The sequence below is a fragment of the Bos indicus genome, chromosome 4 (genome assembly GCF_029378745.1).
Source record: "Bos indicus isolate NIAB-ARS_2022 breed Sahiwal x Tharparkar chromosome 4, NIAB-ARS_B.indTharparkar_mat_pri_1.0, whole genome shotgun sequence".
NCBI classification, from domain to species: Eukaryota; Metazoa; Chordata; class Mammalia; order Artiodactyla; family Bovidae; genus Bos; species Bos indicus.
Genome location: NC_091763.1, coordinates 39646680 through 39666265, shown reverse-complemented (window position 1 = coordinate 39666265; position 19586 = coordinate 39646680). Strand labels below are relative to the sequence as shown.

Sequence of the window (19586 nt, the reverse complement as noted above, 5' to 3'; positions counted from 1 at the left end):
AGATGCAGCAAAACTCAGCCAGTCCCAGGCATCCCCTAAGCTGTCTTCTAGTTTTAGAAAGGCAAGGCTGCAAGTGGCTTCTTTCCTTTCCTGGTATAAGCCTCTCTGGCTTTATGTGAGAATGAAGCCTACATAGGTCATCCCAGTTTATGATATTTGGGCCTTTTACTTGGACACCTTATAGCCTTTATTAGTTAAGTGATTAAGGGTGGTTACATTATTTTTGTCAGAGGCCTTCTTAGTAGGTCTGACTATCAGAATGTTGTCTACATACTGGAGGGGGATTAGGTCTTTAGCTAAAGTTTCTCAGAATATGGTGGGAGAATTTTTAAATCCTTAGAGCAGGACTGTCTAGAAGTGTTGTTTTTGTTGTGTGTTTGGGTACTCCCCAGTGGATTTCTTTACCAAAAAAGTGAGGTTATAGGCTGATTGACAGTCTAAAAACACCCTGGTCAGTTAGGCCTAATGGATCTATGAATGCCCATTCTTGGGCTTTCCCTGATATACCCATAGCTTTACAACTCTTGTGATCAAGTTTGCCTGAACTGGTGTTCAGTACTGAGTAATCAGTACTGAACTGATTACTGGCATCACTATCAACTAGGAATTCTATAGGCTTCCCTCCTATATCCAGTGTCAGCTGGGGATTCTCAAGGGTCAATTGGAGTGCCAACTAAGGGTTAAATGGCACTGACTAGCCCCATTGTTTTTTGTATCTGTTTGGACCATCTGCCTTTGAGTGTCCAGGATCTGCCATTTCCATCTCCCTTCAGGTGTGGCTAGGTCATTTGCTCTTCCATTCCTCTTGTTTATGTATGGTGCACTGATTGCCTTCTAGTTTCCTGGGCTTGTTATCCCATGGTGGTTACTGGGACATCCCATTTCACAATAAGATCTGTTAGAGTTCTTAGAGTAGCTAACAGCGTCCTATATCATCTAGTTTCTCTCTCTCTCTCTCATACACACACACACACACACCTTGCCTCCTACTCATCTCTTCACCTCGCTGATGCAACTCTAGTCAAACGAACCTTCTTTGCTGTTTCTCCACACGTCCAGGCATTTCCCCCTACTTTAAGACCTATATATTGGCAATTCTTTCTGTCTGGAATCTCTACATATGTCTCTCGCCTTTATAAGACCTGGTCTGAACATTCTCTTTAAAATTTCAACCTGTTCTGACCCTGAAACTATTTATCACATTCATCTGCTTCTACATGTCACCTTTCTATACACTCTTAACATTTATAAAAGTATTATCTTTAATTTAATTATTTGTCTATTCCTTCTAAAATAGTAGGTCCATGAGAACAAAAATAGTGTATTGTTGTTATTATGTCTAATGATATATCTCAGTCCCTAGAGCTTTGTAGGCATATAATAGGTATGAGATAAATATATATTTATTGAATTAGTGAATTAATTTAGGTTTACTTTGTGAAATGACTTTACAATAATATTGAAAAGACAATCAGTAGAAGGCACTGATTTCCCATAATAGGAAATTCAACCTAGGCACTTTATTCTAATTTGAATAAAATAAGTAAATAAAATAAAGCATTTTACAAATAGAAGGGCTTTATTTTATTGGAGTGCAATTATCTTTTCAATGTTAGCATCCCCAGTAAGTCCAGTATTAATACTAACATTGAAAAGATAATTGCACTCCAATAAAATAAAGCCCTTCTACTTGTAAAATGCTCAATCATCCATGCTCAGTCAAGGGGAGTTGATAGAACCATTAATGAAATTAAATAATTATTAAAATATTTATTCAATATCTAAATGTGACATGTGGTTTTCTGAAATTGGCCTATAGAAAGGGAACACGATAAAAAGATCCCACTACCATAAAGGTTAACTCTAGGGAGAATACAGGCAAAAGATAATCAAATGATCATGAAAGTTTTAGGAAATTTCGATTGCTATTTAGAAATAGCTATTTAGAAAATATCAATTGCTATTAAAACAGTAAAACAGAGTAAAATTATAGAAAGCAAATCAATGAAGCTAATTAGAGAATGTGGTCAGGAAATGAAATTTGAGCTAAATCCTGAATAGTGAGATGTCACCAGTGTAGATATTCAGATACTTGGGGAAGGAAAGTCACAGAAGAAGGATACAGCAGTGCCTAAAGCTCCTGAGAGTAGCTGGCATATTTGAGGTACAAACAGAATGCCTGTGGATGAGAGTGAAGCATGTTGTGAGGTCAAGAGGTAAAAGAGCTGGGGTTATGAAGATCACTGTAGACATCTCATTACTTTTGGAAAATCATTTTTTTTCCCGCATTTATGAAAAAGAATAGCTTGAAACACTTTATTTGGACAACTATATATGTTCAATAATATACTTGGAGTCATTATGAAACAGATATAATTAATGTTTTCTTGTTAGACTTTTATTTTTGACATGTTTTTCTTAACTTCTGAAATTAAACAGACTCTCCACCTTAAATATTTTTTCTTAAGCTAAATTTACTTTTCTGTGGCTAAAATGTTCTCCTTTATTTGATATTTTCTTCCCAAATGTAGCAAGAAAGTCAGTCCTTTACTGTATATAACTATTTTTCTGAGGTTTCAAAAGAAGACATTATGCTTTAATACCCTGAAGATTTATTTGTAAAACTTCTACAAGGAAAGAAGGGAAACCACAGAAAATTTTGAAGCAGGAGATGAAAAGTCATACAGTAGCTTGTTGAAATATGGTTGGCAAATGATGAGGTGAACTGTAGAATAAGAACTAAGAATTCTCTTCAGGCCTGGAAAGTTGTTGGAGTTATTAAGAACCCATGAACTGATAAGTCAGGGAGGGAATGTTTCAGTTAAAGCAAAATAAATAGATTCCAAGAGAAAAGGAAACTTGTGAATCTATTCCATCATGAACTATCAAAAACATATATTTTCATCTCTTCTTCTTTTAAAACATTACTCAAATGTTTAATACTTAACTTTAAAAATGAGCTTTAATCCTCAGTATTACCAAATTATAGAAGGTGATTAAAATATATATATATTTTGTTGATGACCCTTGGTTTCCTAAAAACATTATCTTGAGTTATAACACTAGTTTTAGTTTTTAAAAAGTTAAGAAGAATGAGAATCGTTTAAAAAAAAAGAAATATGTTCGTGTCTAGCTATTTTAAACTTGTAAGTTAGTTATTTAAAAAATGAAGCTCACCCCAGTTAGGTTTTGCTAAGAAAAATCTATTTATCATCTTATTTTCTCATTAAGTATTCTTTTAGAACATATATAGAGAAACTACATTAGGCAAACTACATATGTCCAGACAATAAATCTTTAAAACTCACATATTTTCTAGGATATACCTGTGTAAACTAGAGTACTTATAGAGTAGTATACAATATACCTGGACATTTTATGTATTGTTCTTTAATTCAAACTGTTTAAATATTTTTTTTTTTTACACATTGAAAACAATTCTTAAGATCTCAGTATTTTTTTTCTCACTTGTTCTTGAACTGCCCTGCTTCTCTAAAAATATCTTTACTCATATTTGGCTCATATATAATGCAAATGTTGAGTAGTTAACTTTAGTGCTGTGAAACTAAGGATAGGGGACAGGTGGAGGGTGGAAAGACTCTCATATTTGGCCCTTTATACTTAAAAGATTGGTTGAATCTATTGTTCATATATATTAATTTGTTATATTCTTAAGGATAAGTACAAATATTTCTGTTTAAAACAAAACAAAACCCAGAATCTGTACACAGATGTTTATAGTAACTTTATTCATTCATTGCCAAAACTTGGAAGCAACAAACATGCCCTACAGTAGGTGAATGGATAAATAAACTGAATGGAATATTATTCATTGCTAAATATAAATGAGCTATCAAACCATGGAAAGACATGGAGGAAATTTAAATGCATATTAATAAGTGAAAGAAGCCAATCTGGAAGGCTACATGTTGTATGATTCCAACTATATGACATTCTGTAAAAGGCAAAACCATGGAGACAGTAAAAAATTCAGTAGTTGACACACGTAGGAACTGGTAGAGGAAAGGGATGAATAAGCAGAGTAGAGAGGGTTTTTAGTTCAGTGAAAGTATTCTGTATGATGCTACAATGGTGGATACATGTCACTATACATTTGATCAAACCCATAGAATGTTCATCATCAAAAGTTAACCCTAAAGTAATGTATGGACTTTGGATGATTATGACGTATTCATGTATGTTCATCAGTTGTAACAAGTATACCAGTTTTGTGAGGAATATTGGTAATGGGGGAATTATACATTCATGGAGGAAGGGAGTATTTGGAAAATCACTGTACTTTTAAAATTTTGTTGTGAATCTAAAATGACTCTTAAAAAATAAGCAAAAATATCTTTAAAAAAGAGATTTATGAGATATAAAAAATGTATTTAATCTTTGTCTGAATATAGAATAACTTTTTAAAGATGTTAATTTAAAGACTGAGAAAAGCAGTCTAACTTGGGGGGTGAGGGGAAATCATAATTTGGAGACTCTTAGAATGACTTGTATAAGAACGTGCACTTTTCTTAGCTATACAATGATTAAATCTCCAAAGAAAAGAAACCTCTTTACTGGGGTTAATTCTTGTTGAAATGTGTAGAAGTACATTATGAGGACTTCATGGTGATTTTGGATAATAATGATGGGAGAATAAAATGAAACTCAAGATTATTTCAATAAAACTGTAGGTCTGGCCTCTCTACAGAAAATAAAATATCTCTGACATCTACAACTAGAAAACATTTTGTTTAAATAATAAATTATTTAAAAAATAAATTTAAAAATTTAAATAGTAAATAAAAATTTGTTTTAAATAATAATAATAAATTTTAAATAACCCTGACATACAACCATGATTGATCTGATAAACTGTATACACAATGTTTTTTTCAAATATGGAAAATAATTTTTCATCTCTGAAATCAATATCTGAATTGGAATGCTTCATATATGTTTACATGTTGAATTAAAGGAGGTTTTATATTTTTAAATATTCTGCTATAATTCTAAGCCTGAAAGACCTTGCAAATCACTTAGCAATTGAAAATCTTCCACATACACAATGTTTTTTTTCAAATATGGAAAATAAGTTTGGATATCTGAAAATAGTATCTGAATTGGAATGCTTCATATATGTTTACATGTAGAATTAAAGGAGGTTTTATATTTTTAAATATTCAATTTCTAACTGTGAAAAACCATACAAATTTCTTAGCAATTGAAAACTCTCGATTTTATATTTAATTTTTTCTACAACAGAATGAAAGACTGATAATTATTTAAATTGTAACTAGTGTTATGGAAGCATGTAATAATTTACATTTTTTAAGTAAATGTGGCTTAGTACTTATGTTCCAAACCTTGCCCAATTCCATCCCAGTAATCACGAGTTTTAATTTGTGAAGATAATGTACCCTAATCCTATTTACTTATGCTTCACCATGCGATAAAATGCAAAGGCAAGAACTGTCTGAGTATGAATATTGGCCCTTCCTTCAGTTCAGTTCAGTCAATCAGTTGTGATTCTTTCAGCCCCATGAAATGCCACATGCCAGGCTTCCATGTCCATCACCAACTCCAGGAGCTTGTTCAGACTCATGTCCGTCGAGTCGGTGATGCCCTCCAACCATCTCATCCTATGTCGTCCTGTTCGCCTTCTCCATTCAATCTTTCCCAGCATCAGAGTCTTTTCCAATGCATCTGCTCTTCACATCAGGTGGTCAAAATATTGGAGTTTCAGCATCAGCATCAGTCCTTCAAATGAATATTCAGGATTGATTTCCTTTAGTATTGATGAGTTTGATCTCCTTGCAGTCCAAGGGACTCTCAAGAGTCTTCTTCAACACCACAGTTCAAGAGCGTCAATTCTTCGGCACTCAGCCTCCTTTATGGTCCAACTCTCACAGCCATACATGACTACTGGAAAAACCATAGCTTTGAGTAGAGAGACCTTTGTCACCAAAGTAATGTCTCTGCTTTTTAATAAGCTGTCTAGGTTTGTCATAGCTTTTTTTCCAAGAAGAAAGAGTCTTTTAATTTCATGGCTGAAGTCACCATCTGCAGTGGTTTTGGATCCCAAGAAAATAAACTCTGTCAGTTTCCATTATTTCTCCATCTATTTGCCATGAAGTGATGGGTCCAGATGCCATGATCTTAGTTTTCTGAATGTTGAGTTTTAAGCCGGCTTTTTCACTCTCCTCTTTCTCTTTCATCATGAGGCTCTTTAGTTCCTTTTTGCTTTCTGCCATAAGGCTGGTGTCATCTGCATATCTGAGGTGATTGATATTTCTCCCAGCAATCTTGATTCCAACTTGTGCTTCATTCTGCCCAGCATTTTGCATGTTTTACTCTACATACAAGTTAAGTTAGCAGGGTGACAATATACAGCCTTGAATACTCCTTTCCAATTTGGAACCAGTCCATTGGTCCATGTTTGGTTCTACTGTTGCTTCTTGAGCTTCATACAGATTTCTCTGGATGCAGGTAAGGTGGTCTGGTATTCCCATCTCTTTAAGAATTATCCATAGTTTGTTGTGATTCACAAAATCAAAGGCTTTAGCGTAGTCAATGAAGCAGAAGTAAATGTTTTTCTGGAATTTTCTTGCTTTTTCTATGATCCAGTAGATGTTGGCAATTTGATCTCTGTTTCCTGTGCATTTTCTAAATCCAGCTAGAACATCTGGAAGTTCTCTGTTCACATATCATTGAAGCCTAGCTTCAAGAATTTTAAACATTACTTCTCTAGTGTGTGAGATAAGTGCAGTTGTGAGGTAGTTTGAACATTCTTTGGCATTGCGTTTCCTTGAAATTGGGGCTTCCCTGCTGCCTCAGCTGGTAAAGAATCTGCCTGCAATGTAGGAGGCCTGGGTTCAATCCTCTTGGTTGGGAAGATCCTTTGGAGTAGGGAATGGCTACTCACTCCAGTTTTCTGGCCTGGAGAATCCTTGGACTGTATAGTCCATGGGGTTGCAAAGAATCGGACACAACTGAGTGACTTTCACTTCACTTCACTTCTTTGGGATTGGAATGAAAACTGACTTTTTCCAATCCTGGGGCCACTGCTGAGTTTTCCAAATTTGTTGGCATATTGAGTGCAGCACTTTCACAGCATCATCTTTTAGGATTTGAAATAGCTCAACTGGAATTCCATCACCTCTACTAGCTTCATTCATAGTAGTGCTTCCTAAGGCCCTCTTGACTTCATACTCCATGATGTCTAGCTCTAGGTGAGTGATCACATCATGTTTATCTGGTTTATTAAGATCTTTTTTTGTGTAGTCCTGTGTATTCTTGCCACCTCTTCTTAATATCTTCGGCTTCAGTTAGGTCTATACCATTTCTATCCTTTATTGTGCCCATCTTTGCATGAAGTGTTCCCTTGGTATTTCTAACTGTTTTGAAGAGATCTCTAGTCTTTCCCATTCTCTTGTTTTCCTGTATTTCTTGCATTGATTGCTGAGGAAGGCTTTCTTATCTCTCCTTGATATTCTTTGGAACTCTGCATTCAAATGGACATATCTTTTCTTTTCTCCTTTGCCTTTAGTTTCTCTTCTTTTCTCTGCTATTTGTAAGGCCTCCTCAGACAACCATGTTGCCTTTTGCATTTCTTTTTCTGAGGGATGGTTTTGATCACCACCTCCTGTACAATGTCATGAACCTCCATCCGTAGTTCTTCAGGCACTCTGTGTGTCAGACCTAATCCCTTGAATCTATTTGTTACTTCAACTGTATAATTGCAAGGGATTTGATTTATGTCATACCTGAATGGTCTAGTGGTTTTCCCTACTTTCTTCAGTTTAAGTCTGAATTTGTCAATAAGGAGTTCATGATCTGAGCCACAGTCAGCTCTCGGTCTTGTTTTCACTGACTATATAAGCCCTTCTTTAAAGACCCCCAAAGTGAAATTTCCAATGCTTCTTTCTACTTCTTCTTTAGAGAACAGTTTGAAGTCTTTTCATCTCTCTCTTTAGCCAGTGGTAGATCTCCTCAATCTTCTCTGGGTTGCTGAAATTACTGTAAGAGACTTCATATTTATTAGAAAACCTCAAATCAATGTGTATGCAAATATTCACACTCATTGTTTCTGTTTCCCTGAATGCAGGGTAGAATTAATCTTAAATATTTCTTCTAAATGTGTGTCTCTTTGTATGTGTGTGTATGTGTGCATGGGGGCAGATGTGTATGTGTGTTTGTGTGTATTTACATTGTTCTAATGAAGAAAATAAAGGAAAAATAAAATAGTTGAATTATGTTGAAAAATCCTATTGTCTGTAATTTCTTACCTAGAACATGACCAATTAAATGTTCTAGGTAACATTTTATTTAAGAATTAAATTAAAAGAGTATTTGTATTGGATCTTACAAGAGTATTTTTATTGGATCAAGTTGAATGGGGAAAATTTACCAAGCTATTATGATGATATAAATATATGAAACTATGGAAGCACGTAAACATGATAGGAATAATTTAATAGGAGCACATGGTCACTAGTTTTTAACCAGTTAAAATTAAGAGACAAATGTGATTATTCACCTTGGACAGGGTCTATGTATTTTGCATCTGTGAAGATTTAGTCATTCATTTAACAAATATTTGTTGAATATCCCTAGCACTGAGAATAAATAGACAAAACACTAGTGGTCTTTATGCATAAAAAAGCTCAGAGTTTAGGAGGACCTTAAAGCTACTGGAGGGCTAGTTAATAATATCATTTTGAGCAAGTATCTGCTTACATTTAGGTGATTCATTTCCAAGGCCCTGTGGTAACCTCTGCTCATTAGTAAAGGGACATCTCTTAGAGGGGGGCAGGGGGGAATCTTACTTTTAAAATAGGAGAAGCTGTGGTAAAATCCTGAGTGGAAGTCTTGTTTCACCTTCCCTTGGGTTCACATACAAGGCAGAACTCTGATATTGTCAAAAGGGCAGGAAACCTGACTTTCTGAGCACCTTTCATAAGACACTTTCTTCAGTTATAAATGTAAAGAAGTAGAAGGAATCTGAGACACTGGAGAGTCTCTCACTCTGTAATTCACTAGTAATATGGTGGCCCATTTTTATTTAAATTAATTTAAATTATCCTATCAAATAAGTTACGGTGGAGCTTTTTTTGTATTTTTTTGTTCCAAATTATATTAAATTTCTATTCAAAAATTCACTCCCAAGTCACTGTCTGGTGAGTCAGTGTTTGCTCCAAATTACTGGCTGGGTGGAGGTGACTCTAGAAATGAGCAACTTGTCACCGATTTCCTGGAAATGTCTCTCATTCTATTATTTCTTTTTTTTTTTTTTTCAAAGCAAATGTTTTGTATTTCCTTTGCAACCATTTTTTCCCACACGGTTTTTTTCATATTTATCTATGTCTACTTGTACATTTTCTTCCTTTATTTTATTTTTTTGATTGTTGAAATACATTTTTTTTTAATCTGTCATTGGGGATATGCTGATTTTTTGTTTGTTTGTTTGTTTAATTTATTTTATTTTATTTTTTAACTTTACAATATTGTATTGGTTTTGCCATATATCACCATGAATCTGCCACAGGTATACACGTGTTCCCCATCCTGAACCCTCCTCCCTCCTCCCTCCCCATACCATCATTCTATTATTTCATGATTTTCTTTTCGAATTGCCAGTGAGCTGAAATTCAGGACCAATGAATGGTCTCCCATCTAGCTTTCCATAAGTCTCTCCTGATTTGAGTGTTTTACTTTTCACTCACAATCTTTTCCCTAGACTGTATCTTTATAATATCAACTAAATAAGATTGGAAACAAGTAATAAAATTCAACAAGAACTCTAAATTGAATAGATAAGAGTCTACTTTCTCTTACCAATGATGTTTGCCCAAGTCTTAGTTGAAATAGATAAGCAGAGTAGATGTCCAGCAGCTTACTTTTCAATAGCTATTTGCATTTTAGACCTTTAATCTGATCCTTTTATAAGCAGCTTTCACATTAACATAGCTGACATTCTTATCTAAAATCCAGAAAGCCCCTTCACTGGGAGAGTGAAGGGTAAGGAAAGTCATTTTGAGGATACCACTTCTTTCTCTTGAAAGTAATAAAACCTCTAAAAGATTTTATGCAAGTAACTTAGTGAAAAGCTCACTTATTTGAGGATTGTGTTTGTCTGTTTGTTTTAATCCAAAACCCAAAGGTAAGAGTAATTTATTTCACTTTATTTGTTTTTATTTACTAGTTGATCTTTAGTATCCTAAGTGCCCCCAGGACATTCAGCTTTCAAGGCTTTCTGCTTTCTGGCCATATGGATGTACAGAAAAATAGAATATTAAATATATTTGTACCTAAAATTAATTGGTTCTTGATTAGAACTTTCCAATATATATAGTTGGCAGCCCCCTTAAAGGGCTTCCCATATGGCACTAGTGGTAAAAAAAACCCTTCCTGCCAGTGCAGAAGGTGCTGGAGATGTGGGTTCAGTTCCTGGGTTGGGAAAATCCTCTGGAGGAGGGCACAGCAACCCACTCCAGTATTCTTGCCTGGAGAATCCCACAGACAGAGGAGTCTTGTGGGCTATATCCATAAGGTCACAGAGTCAGGCATGACTGAAGCAACTTAGCATGCACACATGTATGCAGCCCCCTCAAAAGGGCGAGGTACATGTAAACTGTGGCATTCTCTGTATTTCAGTGTCTTCTAATTATATGTAATTAGTCAAAAGGCAAAAAAAAAAAAAAAAATTTCAGACATGTGTCTTAACTGAATGAATTTTTATTACATTTATTAATGAATGCATTGCAAGGAGATCCAACCAGTCCATCCTAACGGAGATCAATCCTGGGTGTTCACTGGAAGGACTGATGCTAAAGCTGAAACTCCAATACTTTGGCCACCTCATGCAAAGAGTTGACTCTTTGGAAAAGACCCTGATGCTGGGAGGGATTGGGGGCAGGAGGAAAGGGGGACGACAGAGGATGAGATGGCTGGATGGCATCATCGACTCGATGGACATGAGTTTGGGTAAACTCTGGGAGTTGGTGATGGACAGGGAGGCCTGGCATGCTGTGATTCATGGAGTCACAAAGAGTCAGACACGACTGAGCGACTGAACTAACTGAACTGAACTGAAAGTGAGCTTCCAAATGATAATATAGTCATTATCCAAATATTACTGAGTAGATTCTTTGACTCTTTACTTTGAGTTTTTAACAAAGATTATAGACAATAAGTTGCTGCTAAGTCGCTTCAGTCCTGTCCGACTCTGTGCGACCCCAGAGACAGCACCCCACCAGGCTCCCCCATCCCTGGGATTCTCCAGGCAAGAACACTGGAGTGGGTTGCCATTGCCTTCTCCAGTTCATGAAAGTGAAAAGTGAAAGTGAAGTCGCTCAGTCGTGTCTGACCCTCAGCGACCCCATGGACTGCAGCCTTCCAGGCTCCTCCGTCCATGGGATTTTCCAGGCAAAAGTACTGGAGTGGGGTGCCATTGCCTTCTCCCATAGACAATATAAGCCAAAGGAAATAGGATGAAAGATTCTACATATTTACACTAAATAAGATACTTGTCCCAGAGAAAGAAGACAAGATCTGCTTGAAACTGTTTAAGCAGATGAGCAGGTCCCATATTTGAGGAAGGTTGTGTTTAGAGACAAAGGAGATCAAACCAGTCAATCTTAAGGGAAATAACCCTGAATACTCATTGGAAGGACTGATGCTGAAACTGAAGCTCCAGTATTTTTTTTCACCTGATGCAAACAACCAACACATTGGAAAAGACCCTGATGATGGGAAAGATTGAGGGCAGAAGGAAAAGAGGGTGTCAGAGGAGGAGAAGGCTGGATGGCATCATCGATGCAATGGACATGAACCTGGGCAAACTTTGGGAGATGGTGGGGGAAAGGGAAGCCTGTCGTACTGCAGTCCGTGGGGTCAAAAAGAGTCAGACATGACTGGGTGACTGAACAACAACAGCAATGTTTATACTTGCCGTTCTTTACCTTTGTTGAGATACAGAGCTTCCTGTGATTTACAAGTACTATTGTTTCCCTTCCTTAAGAAAAAAGGACATAGATATACACACATAAAATGCTCACCAATCTCATTTTATCTCAGATTATCTCATTTTGAAAAAAAAAATGAAATCAAATCAGATACACAAAATGTTTTCTGATGCATGTGTATAAGTTTTGCATCTAAAGAGGATATGAATTCCAACGGCCCTCAAAACCATGTTATTTTCTCAATGGGTTATTTACAGTTTTAGTATTGATAAAGAAACCTAACACTTAAAAGTAACTTTAAAGATTATAAGTTGGACTATTTTGGAAAGCAATTTGGAAGTAAGGGTCACTGACTTTTGAATGAGCAAATGAATGAATATTCATATACAAAAGTCATAGCAGTGCATATGTGCTAACTCACTTCAGTCATGTCTGACTCTGCGAGTCTATGGGCCATAGTCTGCCAGTCTCCTTTGTCCATGGGATTCTCCAGGAAAAAATCCTAGAATGGGTTGCCATGCTCTCCTCCAGGGGATCTTCCTGACCCAGGGGTCGAAACCAGGTCTCTTATGTCTCCTGCATTGACAGGGAATTCTTTACCTCTAGTGCCACCTGGGATTAAATTCTAATATAAGCTAGCATGTCTTTAATACTTTCTATATACTGAGCTCATGCTTTTCTATGGGTTTTAAGTCACTTAGTCCTAAAAGCAATTGCCATTAGATACTATTTATTATCCATCATTTTAAGAATGAAAAAGAAAAAATACCCTGAAGGTTAGAAGTATTAATGACTAACCCCACAGCTCAAGTAGTAAATGGCATAGTTGAGACATGATCCAGGTCTGCCTACACTTATGCTTTTACTAGTGCACTTTTCAGGGTATGTGAAAGTGAAAGTGAAGTCGCTCAGTCGTGTCCGACTCTTAGCAACCCCATGGACTACAGCCCACCAGGCCCTCCGTCCATGGGATTTTCCAGGCAAGTGTACTGGAGTGGGGTGCCATTGCCTTCTCCATTAACAGCGGCTAGGCATATTATATTTACTTGGAGCTGGTATACTTGGTGACAGCCTTAGTGCCCTCGGACACGGCATGCTTGGCCAGCTCCCCAGATAGCAGCAAGCTCACGGCAGTCTGGATCTCCCTGGATGTGATAGTCGAGCACTTGTTGTAATGCGCCAGGTGTGATGCCTCGCCAGCGATGTACTCGAAAATGTCGTTGACGAAGGAGTTCATGATTCCCATGGCCTTGGACGAGATGCCGGTGTCCGGATGGACTTGCTTCAGCACCTTGTACACGTACACGGAGTAGCTCTCCTTGTGGCTGCGCTTGTGCTGCTTGCCGTCCTTCTTCTGGGCCTTGGTCACAGCTTTTTTAGAGCCCTTTTTAGGGGCAGGAGCAGACTTAGCCAGTTCAGGCATGTCTATAATGACAACACCCAACAACACAGAAAGGGTATGGATTATGTTAATGGAAAATCTGAGACGGCCTAAATATTCAATAATAAAGGAAAGTTTAAGCACTCCATAATTATAAATATAAGATGGAATATAAGAAAGACAAAAATTAAATTTAACCAAATATAGTAATGTGGTGGAAATGCTTATAATAGGAAATTAAGTGTATGAAAGTAGTGTAAAAAAATACTCATGTTGGAAATATATATGTGCAATATTAAAATAATTTTGTATGCCACTTGACAGAATTAACAGGAATTCCTTAAATTTATACTACTAAACAATTTATAATTGTTTATAGAAAACATGTATTCCTCTTATAATGATAAAAATAAATTTTGAGCTATTTTTGTAAATGTTACTAATTTCAAAGTTTGTCACCTGTTACTAGGACTGCTTAAAATTATAAAAACAGAATTTAGTGCGATCTCTCTGATAAGAAAATACAATATGCCCCCTAGTGGTCACCATGTTTTGTAAATTCTTAGTTGCCTTTTTCCTGTGAGGAATTCTGGTTTAACAAGGCAATGGCACCCCAACTCCAGTACACTTGCCTGGAAAATTCCATGGACGGAGGATCCTGGTGGGCTGCGGTCCATGGGGTCGTGAAGAGTCGGACACAACTGAGCGACTTCACTTTCACTTTTCACTTTCATGCACTGGAGAAGGACATGGCAACCCACTCCAGTGTTCTTGCCTGGAGAATCCCAGGCATGGGGGAGCCTGGTGGGCTGCCGTCTCTGGGGTCGCACAGAGTCAGACACGACTAAAGCGACTTAACTGCAGCAGCAGCAGCAGCTATTTAATGATGGTGGGAAGGGAATTGTCATCAAAATACCAGGAGGAATGTCAGTGGTTTCTGATTAGGATCTGAGTTGTTTGGAACATGTTTACTTGTACCCCACTTTGGAGAAATATTTAAATTAAATCAATCAACTTGAATATTTTGCAATATTTTAAAAATGTGCTTATTTCTCTCTTTATTTTGCCTGCTAACATTTTGAACCTGTATTTATTTTTTAGGACTTTCCATTTTTTTTATTTAAATTTATTTATTTTAATTAGAGGCTAATTACTTTAAAATATTGTGTTGGTTTTGCCATATATCAACATGAATCTGCCACGGGTATATACGTGTTCCCAATCCTGAGCCCCCCTTCCACCTCCCTCCCCATATCATCCCTCTGGGTCATCCCAGTGCACCAGCCCCAAGCATCCTGTATCCTGCCTCGAACCTGGACTGGCGATTCATTTCTTATATGATATTATACATGTTTCAGTGCCATTCTCCCAAATCATCCCCCCTCTCCCTCTCCCACAGAGTCCAAAAGACTGTTCTCTACATCTGTGTCTCTTTTGCTGTCTCGAATACAGGGTTATCATTACCATCTTTCTAAATTCGATATATATGCGTTAGTATACTGTATTGGTGTTTTTCTTTCTGCCTTACTTCCCTCTGTATAATCAGCTCCAGTTTCATCCACCTCATTAGAACTGATTCAAATGTATTCTTTTTAATGGCTGAGTAATACTCCATTGTGTATATGTACCACAGCTTTCTTATCCATTCATCTGCTGATGGACATCTAGGTTGCTTCCATGTCCTGGCTGTTATAAACAGGGCTTCGATGAACATTGGGATACACGCGTCTCTTTCAATTCTGGTTTCCTCGGTGTGTATGCCCAGCAGTGGGATTGCTGGGTCGTGTGGCAGTTCTATTTCCAGTTTTCTAAGGAATCTCCAGAGTGAAACATAGCTTTACATTTACATAGGCTAACTTCCCTGCCATTTAATAAAGTACTTTATTTCTGAAACCAATTTATTCACTGTTTTAGATATGTTTTTACATGTCAATACACACACACACAATGGAATATTGTTAAGCCATGAAAAAGAATGAAATCTTGCTGTTTGCAACAACATGGAGGTACCTAAATGGTGTTATGCTAAATGAAATAAACCAAACAGAGAAAGGCAAATATTGTATGATTTCATTTGTATGTGAAATCCAAAAAAACAAAACAAATAAGCAAGCTTAAAAAAAACAGAAACAGAGTCATAGATACAGAGGTTAAACAGGTGGTTGCCAGAGAGAGGAGGGGATCAGGGAGAGAAAAGAAATGGGTGAAGGAGATTAAGAGCTATAAACTCCCAGTTTCAGCATAAATGAGTCTGGGATATGAAATGTAGTGTGGGGAATACAGTCAATAACTATGTAATATCTTTGTATGGTTACTATATCATAACTAGACTTAATTTGAAATGTTTAGAAATATTGAATCACTTGTTATATAATAGGAGCTAGCATAGTCAGATCAGATCATATCAAATCAGTCGCTCAGTCCTGTCCGACTCTTTGCGACCCCATGAATCGCAGCACGCCAGGCCTCCCTGTCCATCACCAACTCCCGGAGTTCACTCAGACTCAAGTCCATCGAGTCAGTGATGCCATCCAGCCATCTCATCCTCTGTCGTCCCCTTCTCCTCTTGCCCCCAATCCCTCCCAGCATCAGGGTCTTTTCCAATGAGTCAACTCTTCGCATGAGATGGCCAAAGTACTGGAGTTTCAGCTTTAGCATCATTCCTTCCAAAGAAATCCCAGGGCTGATCTCCTTCAGGATGGACTGGTTGGATCTCTTTGCAGTCCAAGGGACTCTCAAGAGTCTTCTCCAACACCACAGTTCAAAAGCATCAATTCTTCGGTGCTCAGCCTTCTTCACAGTCCAACTCTCACATCCATACATGACCACAGGAAAAACCATAGCCTTGACTAGATGAACCTTTGTTGGCACAGTAATGTCTCTGCTTTTGAATATGCTTTCTAGGTCGGTCATAACTTTCCTTCCAAGGAGTAAGCGTCTTTTAATTTCATGGCTGCAGTCACCATCTGTAGTGATTTTGGAGCCCAGAAAAATAAAGTCTGACACTATTTCCACTGTTTCCTCATCTATTTCCCATGAAGTGATGGGACCGGATGCCATGATCTTTGTTTTCTGAATGTTGAGCTTTAAGCCAACTTTTTCACTCTCCACTTTCACCTTCATCAAGAGGCTTTGAGTTCCTCTTCACTTTCTGCCATAAGGGTGGTGTCATCTGCATATCTGAGGTGATTGATATTTCTCCCGGCAATCTTGATTCCAGCTTGTGTTTATTCCAGTCCAGCATTTCTCATGATGTACTCTGCATATAAGTTAAATAAGCAAGGTGACAATATACAGCCTTGACGAACTCCTTTTCCTATTTGGAACCAGTCTGTTGTTCCATGTCCAGTTCTAACTGTTGCTTCCTGACTTGCATACACATTTCTCAAGAGGCAGATCAGGTGGTCTGGTATTCCCATCTCTTTCAGAATGTTCCACAGTTTATTGTGATCCACACAGTCAAAGGCATTGGCATAGTCAATAAAGCAGAAATAGATGTTTTTCTGAAACTGTCTTGCTTTTTCCATGATCCAGCGGATGTTGGCAATTTGATCTCTGGTTCCTCTGCCTTTTCTAAAACCAGCTTGAACATCAGGCATTTCACGGTTCATATATTGCTGAAGCCTGGCTTGGAGAATTTTGAGCATTACTTTACTAGTGTGTGAGATGAGTGCAGTTGTGCAGTAGTTTGAGCATTCCTTGGCATTGCCTTTCTTTGGGATTGGAATGAAAACTGACCTTTTCCAGTCCTGTGGCCACTGCTGAGTTTTCCAAATTTGCTGGCATATTGAGTGCAACACTTTCACAGCATCATCTTTCAGGATTTGCAAGAGCTCAACTGGAATTCCATCACCTCCGCTAGCTTTGTTCATAGTGATGCTTTCTAAGGCCCACTTGACTTCACATTCCAGGATGTCTGGCTCTAGGTCAGTGATCACACCATCATGATTATTTGGGTCGTGAAGATCTTTTTTGTACAGTTCTTCTGTGTATTCTTGCCATCTCTTCTTAATATCTTCTGCTTCTGTTAGGTCCATACCATTTCTGTCCTTTATCGAGCCCATCTTTGCATGAAATGTTCCTTTGGTATCTCTGATTTTCTTGAAGAGATCCCTAGTCTTTCCCATTCGGTTGTTTTCCTCTATTTCTTTGCATTGATTGCTGAAGAAGGCTTTCTTATCTCTTCTTGCTATTCTTTGGAACTCTGCATTCAGATGTTTATATCTTTCCTTTTCTCCTTTGCTTTTTGCTTCTTTTCTTTTCACAGCTATTTGTAAGTCCTCCCCAGACAGCCATTTTGCTTTTTTGCATTTCTTTTCCATGGGGATGGTCTTGATCCCTGTCTCCTGTACAATGTCACGAACCTCATTCCATAGTTCATCAGGCACTCTATGTATCAGATCTAGGCCCTTAAATCTATTTCTCACTTCCACTGTATAATCATAAGGGATTTGATTCAGGTCATACCTGAATGGCCTAGTGATTTTCCCTACTTTCTTCAATTTCAGTCTGAATTTGGCAATAAGGAGTTCATGGTCTGAGCCACAGTCAGCTCCTGGTCTTGTTTTTGCTGACTATATAGACCTTCTCCATCTTTGGCTGCAAAGAATATAATCAGTCTGATTTCAGTGTTGACCATCTGGTGATGTCCATGTGTAGAGTCTTCTCTTGTGTTGTTGAAAGAGGGTGTTTGTTATGACCAGTGCATTTTCTTGGCAAAATTCTATTAGTCTTTGCCCTGCTTCATTCCATATTCCAAGGCCAAATTTGCCTGTTACTTCAGGTGTTTCTGGACTTCCTACTTTTGCATTCCAGTCCCCTATAATGAAAAGGACATCTTTTTTGGGTGTTAGTTCTAAAAGGTCTTGTAGGTCTTCATAGAACCATTCAACTTTAGCTTCTTCAGCATTACTGGTTGGGGCATGGACTTGGATTACTGTGATATTGAATGGTTTGCCTTGGAAACGAACAGAGATCATTCTGTCGTTTTGAGATTGCATCCAAGTACTACATTTCGGACTCTTTTGTTGACCATGATGGCTACTCCATTTCTTCTGAGGGATTCCTGCCCGCAATAGAAGATATAATGGTCATCTGAGTTAAATTCACCCATTCCAGTCCATTTCAGTTCACTGATTCCTAGAATGTCGACACTCACTCTTGGCATCTCTTGTTTGACCACTTCCAAATTTGCCTTGATTCATAGACCTGACATTCCAGGTTCCTATGCAATATTGCTCTTTACAGCATCAGACCTTGCTTCTATCACCAGTCACATCCACAGCTGGGTATTCTTTTTGCTTTGGCTCCATCCCTTCATTCTTTCTGGAGTTATTTCTCCACTGATCTCCAGTAGCATGTTGGGCACCTACTGACCTGGGGAATTTCTCTTTCAGTATCCTATCATTTTGCCTTTTCATACTGTTCATGGGGTTCTCAAGGCAAGAATACTTAAGTGGTTTGCCATTCCCTTCTCCAGCGGACCACATTCTGTCAGATCTCTCCACCATGACCCGCCCATCTTGGGTTGCCCCATGGGCATGGCTTAGTTTCATTGAGTTAGACAAGGCTGTGGTCCTAGTGTGATTAGATTGATTAGTTTTCTGTGAGTATGGTTTCAGTGTGTCTGCCCTCTGATGCCCTCTTGAAACACCTACCATCTTACTTGGGTTTCTCTTACCTTGGGCATGGGGTATCTCTTCACGGCTGCTCCAGCAAAGCACAGCCAATGCTCCTTACCTTGGACGAGGGGTATCTCCTCACCACCGCCCTTCCTGACCTTCAACGTGGGATAGCTCCTCTAGGCCCTCCTGTGCCCGCGCAGCCACGGTGTGGGGTTGGTCCTCCCGGCCACCGCCCCTGGCCTCGGGTGTGGGGTTGCTCCTCCCACCCGCCGTCCCTGGCCTCGGGCTTAAGAGTGTGGGGTATCTCCTCCCGGCCGCCGCCCCTGACCTCGGACGCTGGGTACCTCCTCTCGGCTGCCCCACCTGACCTCGGACGTGGGATAGCTCCTCTCTGCCGTTCCTGCGCTGTCGCAGTCTGGCACTTTTGGCTGCTGCCCCTGGCCTCAGACGTGGGGTAACTCCTCTCAGCTGTGCTTTAGCGCGCCCGTCGCAGCCGCCAGCATAGTATTGTATATCAATTATGTCTCAAAACTAGAAGAAAAAAAATTAAATGAAAAAAAGGATTAAGTGATCCATAAGTATAATATATAATTATATATTTAAGGAGTTATACATTTA

General features: G+C 38.3%; 1 protein-coding gene across 1 annotated transcript; it reads right to left on the bottom strand.

Annotated features, from left to right (window-relative positions):
* Nucleotides 1–12855: 12855 nt before the first annotated feature.
* Nucleotides 12856–13386, bottom strand: LOC139182622 (histone H2B type 1-L-like). The gene has a single exon (XM_070787378.1). It carries the CDS (start codon nt 13384–13386, stop codon nt 13006–13008), a length of 381 nt encoding a protein of 126 aa, XP_070643479.1. The 3' UTR covers nt 12856–13005.
* Nucleotides 13387–19586: the final 6200 nt, after the last annotated feature.

Coding starts and splice junctions, on each gene's coding strand:
- LOC139182622 (XM_070787378.1), bottom strand. CDS start 13,386: ATGCCTGAACTGGCTAAGTCTGCTCCTGCCCCTAAAAAGGGCTCTAAA.